Source organism: Primulina tabacum, chromosome 1 (genome assembly GCF_025594145.1).
Source record: "Primulina tabacum isolate GXHZ01 chromosome 1, ASM2559414v2, whole genome shotgun sequence".
Classification (NCBI taxonomy): Eukaryota; Viridiplantae; Streptophyta; class Magnoliopsida; order Lamiales; family Gesneriaceae; genus Primulina; species Primulina tabacum.
In genome coordinates this window covers 10,406,140-10,421,176 of record NC_134550.1, presented here as the reverse complement: position 1 = coordinate 10,421,176, position 15,037 = coordinate 10,406,140, and the positions used below count along the sequence as shown (strand labels likewise).

The 15,037-nt window shown below is 37.3% G+C and overlaps 1 protein-coding gene across 11 annotated transcripts; it reads left to right on the top strand.

The window, feature by feature from the left end:
- Positions 1-3,032: 3,032 nt before the first annotated feature.
- On the top strand, positions 3,033-13,937 carry LOC142540762 (lysine-specific histone demethylase 1 homolog 3). Of its 11 annotated transcripts, none has more exons than XM_075647165.1 (14): positions 3,033-5,017; positions 5,848-5,989; positions 6,175-8,505; positions 8,593-8,686; positions 9,105-9,589; positions 10,288-11,004; positions 11,083-11,157; positions 11,768-12,029; positions 12,119-12,193; positions 12,319-12,389; positions 12,942-13,009; positions 13,108-13,258; positions 13,348-13,473; positions 13,721-13,937. In XM_075647165.1, exons 1-8 carry the CDS (start codon positions 3,126-3,128, stop codon positions 11,846-11,848), a joined length of 5,817 nt encoding a protein of 1,938 aa, XP_075503280.1. In that variant the 5' UTR covers positions 3,033-3,125; the 3' UTR covers positions 11,849-12,029; positions 12,119-12,193; positions 12,319-12,389; positions 12,942-13,009; positions 13,108-13,258; positions 13,348-13,473; positions 13,721-13,937. The 11 variants fall into 11 exon arrangements, with proteins under 11 accessions (XP_075503280.1, XP_075503259.1, XP_075503302.1 ...); XM_075647144.1 differs by having other exon boundaries at positions 13,345-13,473; XM_075647187.1 differs by having other exon boundaries at positions 13,129-13,473.
- The last annotated feature ends 1,100 nt before the right edge of the window (positions 13,938-15,037 follow it).

Below are 15,037 nucleotides of genomic sequence, written 5' to 3'. Positions count from 1 at the left end.
TACATTTTCTGGATTTCGAATCCAACTTCGATATTTCTTGCTCATTGCACAGAACGCACACTAGACTTCTAAATGCATGAAAATGAGAATAATCAATCGGATTCCCATTTTATATATCCATCGGAGTCTACATATCAATCGCCACTAAAAGAGAACGATTGATAATATAATGAATGATTTTACTGCTTCCGCCCAAAATGACTTATATAGACCCACAGTCCTTAACATAGCTCTTGTTCTGTCCAACAAGGTGTTGTTCATCCACTATGTCACTCCATTATGTTGATATGTGTAAGTCGTCATGAACTATCTTTTGATGCTCTCGTGTTGACAAAATACATCAAATTCGTCACTGATTTATTACTTTCTATTGTCAGTCCTCATACACTTCTTTCTTTTCAGAATCAGGTTCAATATGCGCTTTGAAATCTTTGAAGATCTGGAAAATGTCAGATTTTTTCATGATTGGATACACCCAACATCTCATAGAGAAATCATCAATAAACGAGGCAAAGTATATCGCTCCTCCTAGGGATACAACTGGTGCTTGCCAAACATTTGAATGAATCGGCTGCAATATGCTTTTGTTTTTGGCAGTGGAAGTATCAAACTTTAATTTGTGTTGTTTACTGCTAACACAATAATCACAAAAGGATAGAGACACTTTTGTAAGCCTCGACAATAGCTTCTGTTCTGAAAGAATTTCCAACATTCGTTCTGACATATGTCCGAGCTTTCTATGTCGTAACACTTTTAATTATCTCTTGAACCAATCGATGTAACAACTAGTTCCATCTCTTTGTGTGTTTCTCCCAAAAATACATACAAATTTGTAGCAAATTTTTTCGACTTCATAACCACAAGTGTGCTCTTCAAAATTTTTATGATCTCATTCTTGATACGAGTTTTCCACCCGATATCATCCAATTGGCCAAATGACAAAAGATTCTTTGTCAGCACCTTCACATGTCGTACCTCCTATGTGGTGCGAATGACATCATCAAACATTTTTATTTTGATAGTACCGATTCCAATGATTCCCAATGCATGATCATTTCCCATGAATATAAATCCTTCTGAGAAGATTCATATTGATCGAACCATTCTCTTCAAGACATCATGTGTCACGTCGCTCCTGAATCCATAATCCATGTGTCACAAAATTTGTGTCTGCCTTCTGCAATTATTGCTGCTTTGCTGAATAATATTTCGCCACATCCTGAAGTATTGACCACATTTCCTTGAGAACCCTTCTCGATACTCGTACACTTTTTCCTTGAAGTGCTCTTTACTGCCACATTTAGAGTATTGAATATTTCTTCTTATTCCTTAACTTTGATCTATCTTGCATTTGATTTTCACTGGAGTCACAGTTTATAAGTATCCCTTTTATCATAGGTAAAGCCTCTATTTGCTTTGAAGTTACTAACATATCTTTCTTATTCTTGTGTCGACTATTATATGAGAATCGCAATTAAGAAATCATCAAAGTTTTAAAACTTTGTGAGAATATTGTTTGTTAAATTGATGAAAAGTTGATCGTATGAATATGATATATTTTGAAGTTGAAGCTTTGCACGCTTTTTTTCTCTATTTTATGTCCCACAGAGGTGAGTTGGGTAAATGAAGTATTTAGAGTGTTGATATTATCGGTCATTGATAATGATTCCATTATCCGAAGAGTATTAAGTTTTCCTTTTAGAAAAATATTTTTGTGTAGTGACTTGACATCCATATATCTTTGCTCAGAGTATCCCGATAGTTTTTGACATCTTTATCTCAGAGATATTTGACAGTACTTCATCTATTATAGCCAAGTGTAAATTGATAATAACATTATCATTCATCTCATTCCACTTTCCATCGTCCGTCATTTTTCTCGGTGTATCTCCAACAGCCGTCAAACAATTATCCTTTTTTAAAACTGCTTGCATCTTTATTTTCCACAACATAAAATTTCATTGAACTTTGCTAACTTGTTTCTGCCCGTCATTATGCATACAACAATTTAATATACTGAACAAAATAATCTTATCTTAATAAAAAATATCAAAAGAAATTTTCCGATGTAGAAGATCAGTCTAGATTGCAACCATATACCATACTCAGAATTTAAGAAATTTTAAATCAAGGCTCTGATACCACTTGTTAGTCCTAGATGCAACATCTTGAAATAATAATATGAAAATAAAGTATAAAATCGGACACCGAAATTTAGGTGAAAAACTCTTAAAAACTATCAAAGTAAAACAACGGGTAAGATAAAATGAATTTCACCATAATATTTTATGGTGTACAACCATTCATCGTGTTTCCAAATAGAACACACTCCGTTTTAATACACTGAGAACAAATAACTCAAAACATATAGAACCAAGTACTCAAATTCTATGAGATGATAGAAAAACTCGAATATTATAAATTGAAATGCCAAATGTTACATCTATTTATAGATGCATAATTCCAATGATAACCCTCTTCCGAACACAATTTCAAAGCTGATGTCTAACAAAATCATATAAAACATATTTTTTATTTATTTTTTCTTTGAACAATGCTCACACCACCCACCTCATTTAATTCCACCATCCACTTTTGCCGGCATATACTATATTCATTAAACTTCAATTATATATAGAATTTTCCATCCTTTCGGTTTGATTTGTTTTATCAAAACTATGAATAAATTCATTTTTTATGTTTAATTAATTATAAAATCAATCCAAATCATCGTCAATAAAAAAACACGATTTGGTTTGGTTTGGTTTGGTTTATTGGTCTTTTTCGATTTGGTTTGATCTATATTTACCCGGAATCCAAATAGAGGGAAGAAAACAGATGTGGTGATTAAATGAGACGCCTTGTTATATGACCACCCGACTAGGTTAATGGATTATATTTTTTTGGAAATGGATTAATTGGATTAATGAATTTTAAATAAATAAATTAGCAGAAAATGTGAAAGGAAGGTCATTGACCAAAATAAAAACAAAGGTATGACCAAAGTAGCTTCCCGAAGGCATAAAATTGATCGATAAAAAATAAAAAATAAAAAAACTAAAATCCCCTTTGAAATTGAGATTAGGGTTAGGTTTGGATGTGGAGTGACAGACTCTGGGCAAGGGATGGATGAGAAGGAAAATAAAATGGGTTTGAAGAGGAAAATTGTACCTACGGAAGCATTATTTGATTCAGGTGATGACGAGCCAATTGGGGCATTGATGAAGCTGAAAGGTAAAAAAAGATCCAAAAAAACTAATGTGGTTCCTGATGAAAGTGGAAATAAAGTTAAAAGTGTCGAGAAGATTGGCGTTGAGGACGAGGAGTTTGGTGGCATGGAGGACACATTAGCAAATTTTAGGAAGAAGTTGAGGGGTCCAAAAAGGGGTAGTGGAGCTCAGGTTGTCTTGGGGAAAGACTCGAGTAACAATTTGTTGGAGCCATCGGGTCAGTCTACCAGGGGGCATGTAAAAGATGGGAGATCGTACGTAGATAAGATTTTCGAGGTGCAGCTGAAAGATAGCGGTGCAGGTGGTTCTCCTGGGGATGCTACTGTTTTCGACGCTCTAAAGGTGAAGGCTAAAAGGAAAAGTAAGAGACTAAAGCCTATCTCAGATGCAAAGAAGACAGTTGCAAGTGACCCTGAATGTGCTGGTAATGTAGATCACCGGATATCCGAAAATTGTTTGGCCCGTGATGGGAAAGGGGATACTTCAGAACTAGGGGATGGAGCTGTAGAGAATTCACTATCTCCCCTTTTTCAAAAAGTGCAATCGGATGTAATATGGAAATCTTGCAATTCTTCAAGGTTGGAGCAGGTAAAAGAAACCAAAGCTTTAGTTGTTGAATCAAAACCAAATTCAATTGCTGGCTCAGAGGCTCCACCTGTGAAATCTACAGCTTCATCGAAATTAATCAAGAATCTCCCAGTATCTATTAACAGGGTACATGTAGTTCATGGTCAGGGTTCAATAAACTCAACCTTGATCCGTCAAACTGTTGATGGCTGTTTAACTGAAGACCTAAATGGTGCACAGGGGAATTTATCTTGCACTGATTCAAAGCAAGAGCTTTCTTCTTTTTCATCAGTTACGAATCATTTATCAAAAGCTAATGACATGGATGGTACATCTTTCAATGCAATCTTAGAGAAATCGTCCTTGGTTGAAAGATCTCATTCTAGGTTGAGGGAATGCTCAGGTAAGATCTATAATGTCCAAGATGGTGATATCAACTCTGAAACCAGTGGGGACCTTCCGGGTTTTAACGTTGAGCCCCCTTGTTCTAATAATATTCACGATAGAAGTTGTGGGGTTTTTTCTGTGGAAGCTGATAACAATTGTTTGCTTCCATTTGATGGAGCTGTTGTCGGGACCTGTAATAACAAATATGCAAGGGATCAGATGAATTCACATTTCAGTGATACTTCGACACTGATGCCTCAAACTGGGAAGATAAATTGTACTTCAGTAGATGCAGAAGTTCCAGGATTCTGTTTAGAAAAGAAATGCTTGAGAAAAAGAAGCAAAGATTTGTCTCAGAAAAATATTAAAGCTTCCAATGGGTTGCTTGACCATACGTGCCCCCTAAACTGTAATTATCCTTCTGAGGATGACGAGGTAAATCAGACCTTGTATTCATCTGTTATCCTGGATCATCAAGGAAGCTGTCGAGAAGAAACATGGTCTCTGTGTGATTCCGAAGCTAAACAAAGCAGTATATCGGTAAGCGAGCGGGTCACACGGAATGCTAGAAAGTGTCGGCGTGAGGACATGGCTTATGAAGGTGACGCTGATTGGGAAATATTGATGCAGGGTCAAGAGTTTCTTGTTAGTCATGGGGTTGTAGATAAAACCAGGGAAAAAGTCAATTCATCGATGGCTGTGGATGCTGAAAATGGAAAGGCGGCAGCTGTAATGGCAGGGCTAAAAGCTCGTGCATTTAGTCCCATTGAGAAAATCAAGTTTAAGGAAGTGCTGAAACGCAAAGGTGGGCTTCAGGAATACTTGGAATGCAGGTCAGTGTTTAGTATTTTGTTCAACCTCCTACTTTTTCTGAACAAGGTTATCATAATTTTAAGTGGTTCTATCATCTACTGGAGGAGGATTGATCATTTTTATTTATTTGTACTAGGTAATGATAACTGTGCACATAAACTTATATCTGTTCATTTAGTTACTATTTGCTTAGGATGTTTATGTAGGTTTGTTTAGGAGTCTCGACTGTGTTACTTGTATTGCCTGACTAAACGTGTAGCCTGCTACTGTTTGTAGGTATTCAGAGCTGCCAACTTATTTCTGTTGCTAGTGATTTGGATTTTATACGATATTTATTTTAAGTTTGAGGGATCGATCCCAAGGGTTTTGCTTGTTGCTCATTTCATTACTGATTTCTTGTTTTTGTTATTTATAAAATATTTTGGGGGAGGAGTGTTGAAATGGTTAGGTTTGAAGCAAGAGGCTCATTATTCACACGGTATTTTTAAAGTTATTCATTATGTAAGAACATAGTTGCAGCTATATCTGGTCCATCACAAGCGATTTTGCGATATTATTTTGAATGGTAAAAGTTCCTTGTACAACTTCTTTATTCACACAGTAATTGCAAAAGTTTTTCAGTATATAGGATAATAGTTGGAGCTATTTCGGTTCATCTCTTGCGAGTTACAAAATGAATTTGAACGGTAAAACTTCCCTTCTGCAACTTGTTTTTATTGAGTAAAATACCAGGGTGACATTTTCTACTTGAACTGGCTATTATTGAATATAGTTATCTGAATTTAAATTGTGTTCTTAACATGATAATTGCTACCAAATTTTTGGGGCTTAATCATTTGAAATTTTGTAGGAACTATATTCTGAGTGTGTGGAACAAAGATGTTAGTCGCATTTTGTCCCTGGCAGATTTTGGAGTTTCCAGCACTCCTCTAGTGGGTGAAGGTCCACATGCTTCTCTAATTCGAGATGTCCACACCTTTCTAGATCAACATGTAAGCTTCTTGAATCCATTAAATTTATTTTGCTTGGTGCTTATTTAATTTGGCTGTGACTGTGAAATGCTTGCATTGATTGTTATTTTTTTTTTGCTTTGATGATTTTTAGCTGTATAGAATTGAATATCAAAAGTTTTTAGTCAATCAAATATTTTTTAAGATCGCTATATGTATTTCTACAGGGTTATGTAAATTTTGGGGTTCCTTCTGGAAAGGAAAAAGTAGAAAATACCATTAAGCATGACTCAAAACTTCTGAAGCCCAAAGAAACTGGTGGACCTCCTCCTGCTGATTTAGAGGATGGAGTTTGTTTTATCCATGAGAAGGAAAATACTTATGTCAAGGAAATGAATTATGATGCATTTACCTATGAAAAACTGCCGAGACAATGCAAGAGAGGAGATGGACTTGTCAATCTTCAGGCCTTAGAATCATCTGCCCCTACAGTCTTTGAAGGATGCCCTCCCGAGGAAAGTCAAGCAGGCAGTTACCCTTATCCTATATCCCAAAAAAATGTGTCAGATATGGAGTATCTTGGTACAATCCCATCAGGCAGAGATGACGACGACACTATGCTTCCTGCCATGCATCTAGAATCACTCCCCGATCGTGATTCAATGCCTGCTGTATATGTAGAGGTCCCCAAAGAAAGGCCCACTGTTGTATTGGGCTCCATAGATTGTGAGCATAGAGATGTAAATAATGATTCTGAGCACAGGAATAGTGTAATAATTATTGGAGCTGGCCCTGCTGGCTTAACTGCTGCACGTCACCTGCAACGACAAGGTTTCGATGTTACCGTGCTTGAGGCCAGGAGCAGAATAGGTGGCCGTGTTTATACGGACCGTTCTTCATTAAGCGTTCCAGTAGATCTCGGGGCTAGCATCATTACTGGTGTGGAGGCAGATGTGGCAGCTGAAAGAAGGCCCGATCCTTCTTCATTGATTAGTGCTCAGTTGGGACTTGAGTTAACTGTACTGAACAGCGACTGTCCGCTTTATGATATCGTGACCGGTCAGAAAGTTCCTGCAGATCTTGACGAGAGCTTGGAAGCAGAATATAATGGCTTACTCGATGACATGGTACGGCTGGTTGCTGAAAAAGGCGAACATGCCATGAAAATGTCTCTTGAAGAAGGCTTAGAGTATGGCCTTAAGAGATGTCGTATGTCGCACTCTGCACAAGATGACATGGAAATTGCATCTGATAAATTTCCTGATACCGTTGGTTCCACCAGAAGACCTGCGGACGATGTTCACATTGCTCAAGATTCTAAAACAAAGAGTTTGAATCCTATCGAGAGGAGAGTCATGGATTGGCATTTTGCTCACTTAGAGTATGGTTGTGCTGCTTTGCTTCAAGATGTCTCACTTCCAAACTGGAATCAGGATGATGTGTATGGAGGATTTGGTGGAGCTCATTGTATGATTAAAGGAGGTTACAGTGCGGTTGTTGAATCTCTTGGTGAAGGACTTTGCATTTACCTGGATCATGTAGTTACCAAAATATCCTATGATGTAAAGTGTCATGAGATGAATAATGAGCTGCATAACAAGGTTAAAATTTCTACATCCAATGGTAAGGAGTTTTCGGGTGATGCTGTACTGGTCACTGTGCCACTTGGGTGCCTGAAAGCTGAAACTATCAATTTTTCGCCTCCGTTACCTCAATGGAAACATCAATCTATCCAGCGACTGGGCTTTGGCGTTCTAAATAAAGTAGTATTAGAATTTCCTGAAGTGTTTTGGGACGAGACAATTGATTACTTTGGTGTTGCTGCTGAAACTACAGATCAGCGAGGGCGGTGCTTCATGTTCTGGAATGTCAAGAAAACTGTGGGGGCACCTGTTCTTATAGCCTTGGTTGTTGGTATGGCTGCCATAGAAGGCCAAAATATTAGCACTTCAGATCATGTAAATCATGCCTTACTTATTCTACGGAAACTTTTTGGGGAGGATAGAGTATCTGATCCAGTAGCATCTGTAGTAACTGATTGGGGCAGAGATCCGTACTGTTATGGTGCTTACTCTTATGTTGCTGTGGGAGCATCTGGAGAAGACTATGATATTTTGGGAAAACCAGTGGAGAATTGTTTATTTTTTGCTGGTGAAGCCACGTGCAAGGAGCATCCTGACACTGTTGGTGGTGCAATGATGAGTGGACTCCGAGAGGCTATACGAATTATGGATATATTGAAAACAGGGACCGATTATACTACCGAAGTTGAGGCCATGGAGGCTGCAAAGCGTCATTCGGATTTTGGAAAGAGTGAGATGAGGGACATTGTTGAGAGACTTGAGGCATTAGAGTTCTCCGATGGTTTGTGTGAGAATTCACTAGATGCCTCTCGCCTTTTGACTCGGGGCTCTATGTTGAAGGACATGTTTTTCACTTCAAAAACGTCATCTGGGAGACTCTGTCTGGCTAAAGAGCTGTTAAGACTTCCTGTTGGATTTTTAAAGACCTTTGCCAGCACTAAAGAAGGGCTCAGTGTGCTTAACTCATGGATTCTGGTAAGTGCTCTCATGGATGTGAAGTTTGCACTGCACTTGCTTTCACTGAAATGTCTGTTATTGACTGAATTTTATGGTACATGACAGGATTCCTTGGGGAAGGATGGAACTCAGCTCTTGCGTCATTGCGTTCGTCTACTTGTACTTATTTCAACTGATTTACTTGCAGTTAGATCATCAGGTGCTCACCACACATTCACCTTTATTCCTTGCCCCCTCTTTTTCTAATGCATTAGTTGCATAACAACTTATGCATATTTTAATGAAAACCCATGGGCCATCCCATTTCTTTAATCTATACTTCGCGATGACAAAGTTTTTAGATGCGAGTGGAAGTATTTAAAGCACCCAAATATGTTTGAGACTTCTTTTGCTCGGTTGATCTTACAGGTTTTCCTTGGAAGTGTTATTTCTTTCCCTCGAGAAAACAGTCAAATTGCAGCCTCTTTTTAAACTCATCGATGATCAATTGAGATTTTTATATCTTATTTTGGCTTCCTGTGTTATATCTTGTTGAGATGATCTTTGCAAAGTTTCACATTTTTTCTGAATGCTTTTTTAGAAACCATATCAATTATCATTTCTTTTATCATGCTTAGGTATTGGAAAAACTGTGAAACAGAAAGTCTGTGTGCATACCAGTCGTGATATACGTGCCATTGCTAGCCAGCTCGTCCATGTATGGGTTGAACTTTTCCGCAAAGATAAGGCTTCTAAAGGGGGACTTAAATTGCTCAGACAATCAACTACATTGGATTCAAAAAGCAAATCTTCTCTAGTGTCTGGAAAACCCCCTCGGCGCACAATTCATGTTGAACCAGAGAGCAAGGGAAGTTCAAAAATGTCAGCATCTGTGGGACCATTCCCATCCAGTGAAAGAACTAAGAAAGTGGTTGACAATAATATGAAATCAGAAACAAGAATCGACCCTAAAGCTGATGTGCAATTCTCATGTTCTCATGGTTCAATAGGATCTCAAAGTGTTGTGGAGGAGAAAGATCAAGAAATTCCCATCTCTGAAGAAGAAAGTGCTGCCATTGCTGCTGCAGAAGCAGCCCAAGCTGCAGCTATTGCAGCTGCCAAGGTTTGCTTGTTTCACCTTCTTTTGCCTATTCACTTATCACATCTTTTACCCATCCTTCGTCACATCTTTTGCCATTTTATGTATATACGAATTGATGTCCGGAACCACAAGTGGATTCCCATGGATGATTACCTTTGCGAAGTTGGTATAATATTTCTCCGAACTACTCCAATTAGAAAGGATGATTACATATGCCTTTCTTTGGTTTCTGCTCTCGGACCGAAATAGGAAATTGTTGGGCATTCTTAGTGGTGTGACCACTTCTTCTGGATATTTTTATGTGCGTCAATGTGTTACTCATTATGCAAATAAATTAAAGGATGACAATTGATTTTCAGTTGACCTGAAGTAATGGAAGTTGATCCTTTAGTTTCTTTGACTGTGATTTGAGCTTAAAGAAATTGTGGCTTTCAGAATATGTACAATCTTATTTTTATCATGTTAGTGGTATTATCTTCTTTCACTTTTAATTTTGAAACTTTGTGACTTTCTGGTGCCATAAATATTTCCAATTTGTGATCTTTGGCTTTAAGCACTGGGCATAAAGCCGAAAAATTTCTTTTACCCATGAAGTTATCCTCAATTGGTGGTCTTTCTTTTCTGTCTATTGTTGGACTTGGTTGAGCAATGTGCCTATGGGGCAGCTTTCCATCTGTTACACCTCTTTTCTTTTTGTTTGTCTTTGTAATATGCTACAGGCATATGCTGCTTCTGGTGTCATGCATAATTCATTGCCGCAGCTTCCCAAGATTCTTTCGTTTCACAAATTTGCTACACATGAACAATGGACCCATATGGATGAATCTGATATCAGAAAGAATTTTTCTGGTGCTGCTATAGGCAAGCAAGATTTCTTATCTGACATAGATTCTAGGAACTGCAGAGTGAGGGATTGGTCAGTTGATTTTTCAGCTGCTGGCATCAACCTGGAGAATTCCAGGATGTCAGTTGATAATCGTTCACAACAGAGCCGTTCAAATGAGATGGCGAGTCAGTTGAACTTCAGGGAACACTCTGGGGAAAACGCAGCTGTAGATAGTAGCATATTCACAAAAGCTTGGGTTGATAGTGAGGGAAGTGTGGGAATAAAAGATTACAATGCTATTGACAGATGGCAAAGTCAAGCAGCTGCAGCAAGTTCAGGCTTCTCTCATGGAACAATGCACTTAACAGATGAGGAGGATTCAAACGTAAACTCAAAGTTATATGCTAGGAAACCTAGTTCAGCGGCCATTGATATTTCTGCTTCGTACGTTGCATTAAACAACGAATCAAAAGGCAATCAACCTAAAGGAGCCGAGCGATTAAAACATGCTGTGGTGGACTATGTTGCTTCATTGCTTATGCCTCTTTATAAAGCTAGGAAAATTGATAGAGAAGGTTACAAGTCAATCATGAAGAAAACCGCTACCAAGGTTTTCTCCTTGATTTACACTGCAACACTGCTTGTTTTTTACTTTGCTTCTGTCAGCGAACTTAAATTTTTTTTCCAGGTCATGGAACATACTAATGATGTGGAGAAAGCTATGGCTGTATCTGAGTTTCTTGATTTCAGACGCAAAAACAAGGTGGGGATCTATTTGCAAGTTACTTTGAATTTTGTAGGTTTTATTTTACCGAATATATTTGGCTTAGTGGCAAATGGTTTCTGCTAATAATTTGTTTCTGAAAACTTTGTATGTTTTTATGATATAAATGTCAGGATAAAAGGCTCAGATAAATTAAAATTTTGTAGTTTTGCTTCTAGTATCATGCGAATTTTGGTAGTCGTTCATTGTGAGATTTTTTTGAGATGAAATAATCTTAGGAAACATTTCGCTCAGATCTTTTTTTAATGAACCAAAACTATCAGCTTCAGATGTATGACATTTACCTTAAATGCACTTGGAGATGATTCGGAGGGAGGATCTTGCAGTTTTTAGAACTTCTAAAATTTAAAATTCAAAAGTTTCTTGACTGGAAAATTATTATGGGCATGATAGTAAGGTGTCTTGACCTCTTATGTAAAGAAGTAACAAAATATTGGTGTCATTACGTGCTTCTGTTGGCCTTTTATGTTTCCTGTTCATGAGTTGGTTTTCATCTTTTGCGTAATTATTTTGATTTAAGTTATTTAGATTCTTTCGATAACCTTTTTGTGGCTTCTAATTTCCTATTCAATTTTTGTTGTTGGGGCAGATCCGAGACTTCGTGGACAAGTTGATTGAAAGACACATGGCAATGAAGAGAGATGCCAAATTAGGCTCATCCGAAAATTAGTTGTTTGTCGGTCATATACAAAAGATTGATTCCAAATATATCTGTTGCATGCCAACCATCAGTCATGACTTAGGCAACTGGATATTATATGCATTTCCATTCTCCAGGAGTCGATAGTTATTTTTTCATGGAACTGCTTTTCAGAAATTATTTGCTAGATAAGAGGACTGTATTGTTTAGGGTAACGTTGCACAATCTTATATTTCTCTCAATACTCCTTTTCCAGAGGAGAAGTAACTTATTTTTTCCCGACTTCTGATGTATGTACAGCTTAGATTTTAATTGCAACAAATAGACAATTCTTCTCAAGTTGCATTGTCTGCTGCCCTCTTCGCTAGTTTGATAGTAAGCAAAATCATTACTTGAAGAAAAAATATTTCATGTGTTTTTTCCATCATTTTACAGAAAGTTGACCGTTATTTTCGGGAAATTGTGATGTCATCTTAACTCCTTTATCAGTTGTATTTCAGCCATCAAGGTTACTGCCATTTAGCAGCATCTTCCCTCTCTTTTTCCTGGAACCAACCTATACACCTGAAAGGTGAGGTTATTTAGGTGTAACTGCTTATAATTTGGTTTTAGTATTCTAAAATGTAAGACATTGCATGATAGGAAAAAGTGTCCCTTTTGTGGTTTATGGTTTCCATTGGTTAACCCTTCTTGAACCTCCTTATGTGGCTATCATTTTTGTTTCTCTATTGCCGCAGAGAAGCTAGTTAGGAATTGCACGTGGATTCAGATCGACGGGAGTTTGTGATACCCTCTGAATGATTTGTGACGTTTTATGATTGAATTTTTTATTAATTACACTAGTTTGCCAGAAAAGTTTCCCAGAAATTGTAAAAAAAATTACCTGTATTTACTAAATGCCAAACTAAACATATGGGAGATGCATTATTCATTGGCCAGCATGCTGACGTTGCATCATATTCTTTTAGGGGTCTATTTAAATTTGAAATTTCTTTTAAATTTTCATAGTAGTTATTTGTTGCATCTTAACTTTTCGACCAAATAATGTCTCCATAAGGTTGACATCTACTCTTAACTTTTGGTCGGTTAATGTGATATGTTTGATTTTCTTTGCCACTAGAAGATCCAAAAGATACTTGAACTGGAGCCCTTTTCTGAAGTCGGAGCATAGATAATCCATTATATGCAGAGGTATATATGCTCTCGTCTTGTTTACTTCTTTTTCCTGCAGATGCCCTCTTATCCATTTGTTCATTGTGTGTGTATCTGCATCTGTTGTTTATGTTTAGAAGGAAAAATAGCTTTTGTAGATATGCCTGGTCAAGGACCAATCCAGAAGATCATTTAAACCTTTTGGGATCTCGGTAGAAGCTGGCTCAGTTTTGGAGTTCAGATTCCCTCGCTTAGCCAGCATCCTGTACTGAATTTGCAGGTTTAAAGGTTTGAGCTCTATAACATGTATGGTTTATTCTGCCGCTCCTCGAGCAATAGTCTTCATAACTAGTGGCATAGTTTGTGCTATACAGCAGGAGGCTTCCTTCCCTTTTGAAGTATTGCGCTCTGGGGTGCCAGCTGAAGTGGTTATGTCGATTTTTTGGGTGTTTCCATGGCATACTGCGCAGTTTGGTGGAATACTAAACTTTAATTCGAGAAGGGTAAATTATCTCGAAGCTACTCCTAATTCTTAAGAATTGCATTTGGGGTGATTTTACCTTGTGAAAATCGTTCGAGTGTCGAAGGGACTTTAAACCGAGTGTCCCTTGTTCGTTCCAGTTGCTGTTTTGGTTTAATCGTCCTTCTACAATAGCTTTTAAATTGTTATTATATTCTTTTGTCGATGGACATTCAACTGAGAGTTATTAATGCACGTGTGACGATCGTATTTGTCTAATGTATTTTCAGGCCCCGTCAATATTCATGGTGGAAAGAGGAGTCCTTGGGTGTCCATTCAGCCTGCCATGCGTAGTTCCATCTCATTGCATCCAGTTGTGCGTATAATATACATACACAAAAAAAAGTTCATTTTTTAATTAATTTATTATGTCAAAGATTTGTTGACTTGTCAAATGTTGTATCAAACCAGCGTTTGAGGCAACCACTGTATCATTATTCGCATTCACCTTCGTTTTTGGTTTTTGACACATTCGAGATGTGGTTTGGGTGAAAAGACAAAAAAAAAAAAAAAAACTAAATGCTCGGAAAAATGTATCAAGACTTGGCAAACATTTTTATAGACGCCACGAACGTTAAAATCAGGACAAATGAATTTGTCAAACATCCAACAATCAGTCCGTTGTATGTTTTTTAGATGAATATAGTAATTCGATAAATTTGAAAAGAAAGAAATTTGTTTTTCAACAAAAAAGCTTAAACCTCGCCCGTCATCATCCCTTGTATTGACCACAGCAATTGAAACGTATATCCCTACCAATCGTACATTTAAAGTACTCTCTACAGACTTCATAGTAGAGAAGCTATCAGATCAGATGGGACAGTTTTCTATCCGACGGCCCAAGAATTACCTAAAAAGCCACTTAAAGAAACACGAGGAAAAGGCATTGACGACTCCGAAAACATTTTCCTTTGTAACTAACAAAGAGAATTAGAACGCCAAGTTAAACTTTTTAACAATTGATTGACCAACTGTATGAAACCAAAGTACACCTCCATAAAAGACAAACTGAAAATCAAGATTAAGCAAGGAGAGAATAAAGCTTGAAAAAGAATAAGAGAGGAGTCCAATTACTATTGTTGTGATTGTTTCTGAAATAATAAGGGGTTCATATGAGAAGAGGAGTCCAACGAGAAAATGTATAAATTATGTAATATATTTATTTAAAAAAAGAATAAAATTGTATTTTTCATGCACATGGAGCACTGGCGATCTAAAACAAAGGTTTCTAGCAGATCGAAATGTGGACCAACCCCAACATATTTTCTAGAGAGATGATAGATCCTTGAAAAATCCTTTGAGAATGGGTTTAGGGATTTTAGGCGATATTGCACCAGTAAAAATTCCGAGCATCTGATTTTGAACAGACTTGATCTTTTATTTTAACTAGTAAATTGCACGTGGGAACAGTTCCAATTGGAAAAAATAGTTAATCCAGTAAATCAAAACGACGATCGCATATTTTATACATATTTTTAGCTAAAAATTTCAAGAAAATCAATATCTCATGATACAAAGAGCCAAAGAGGTCGTGTAGCTACATTTGT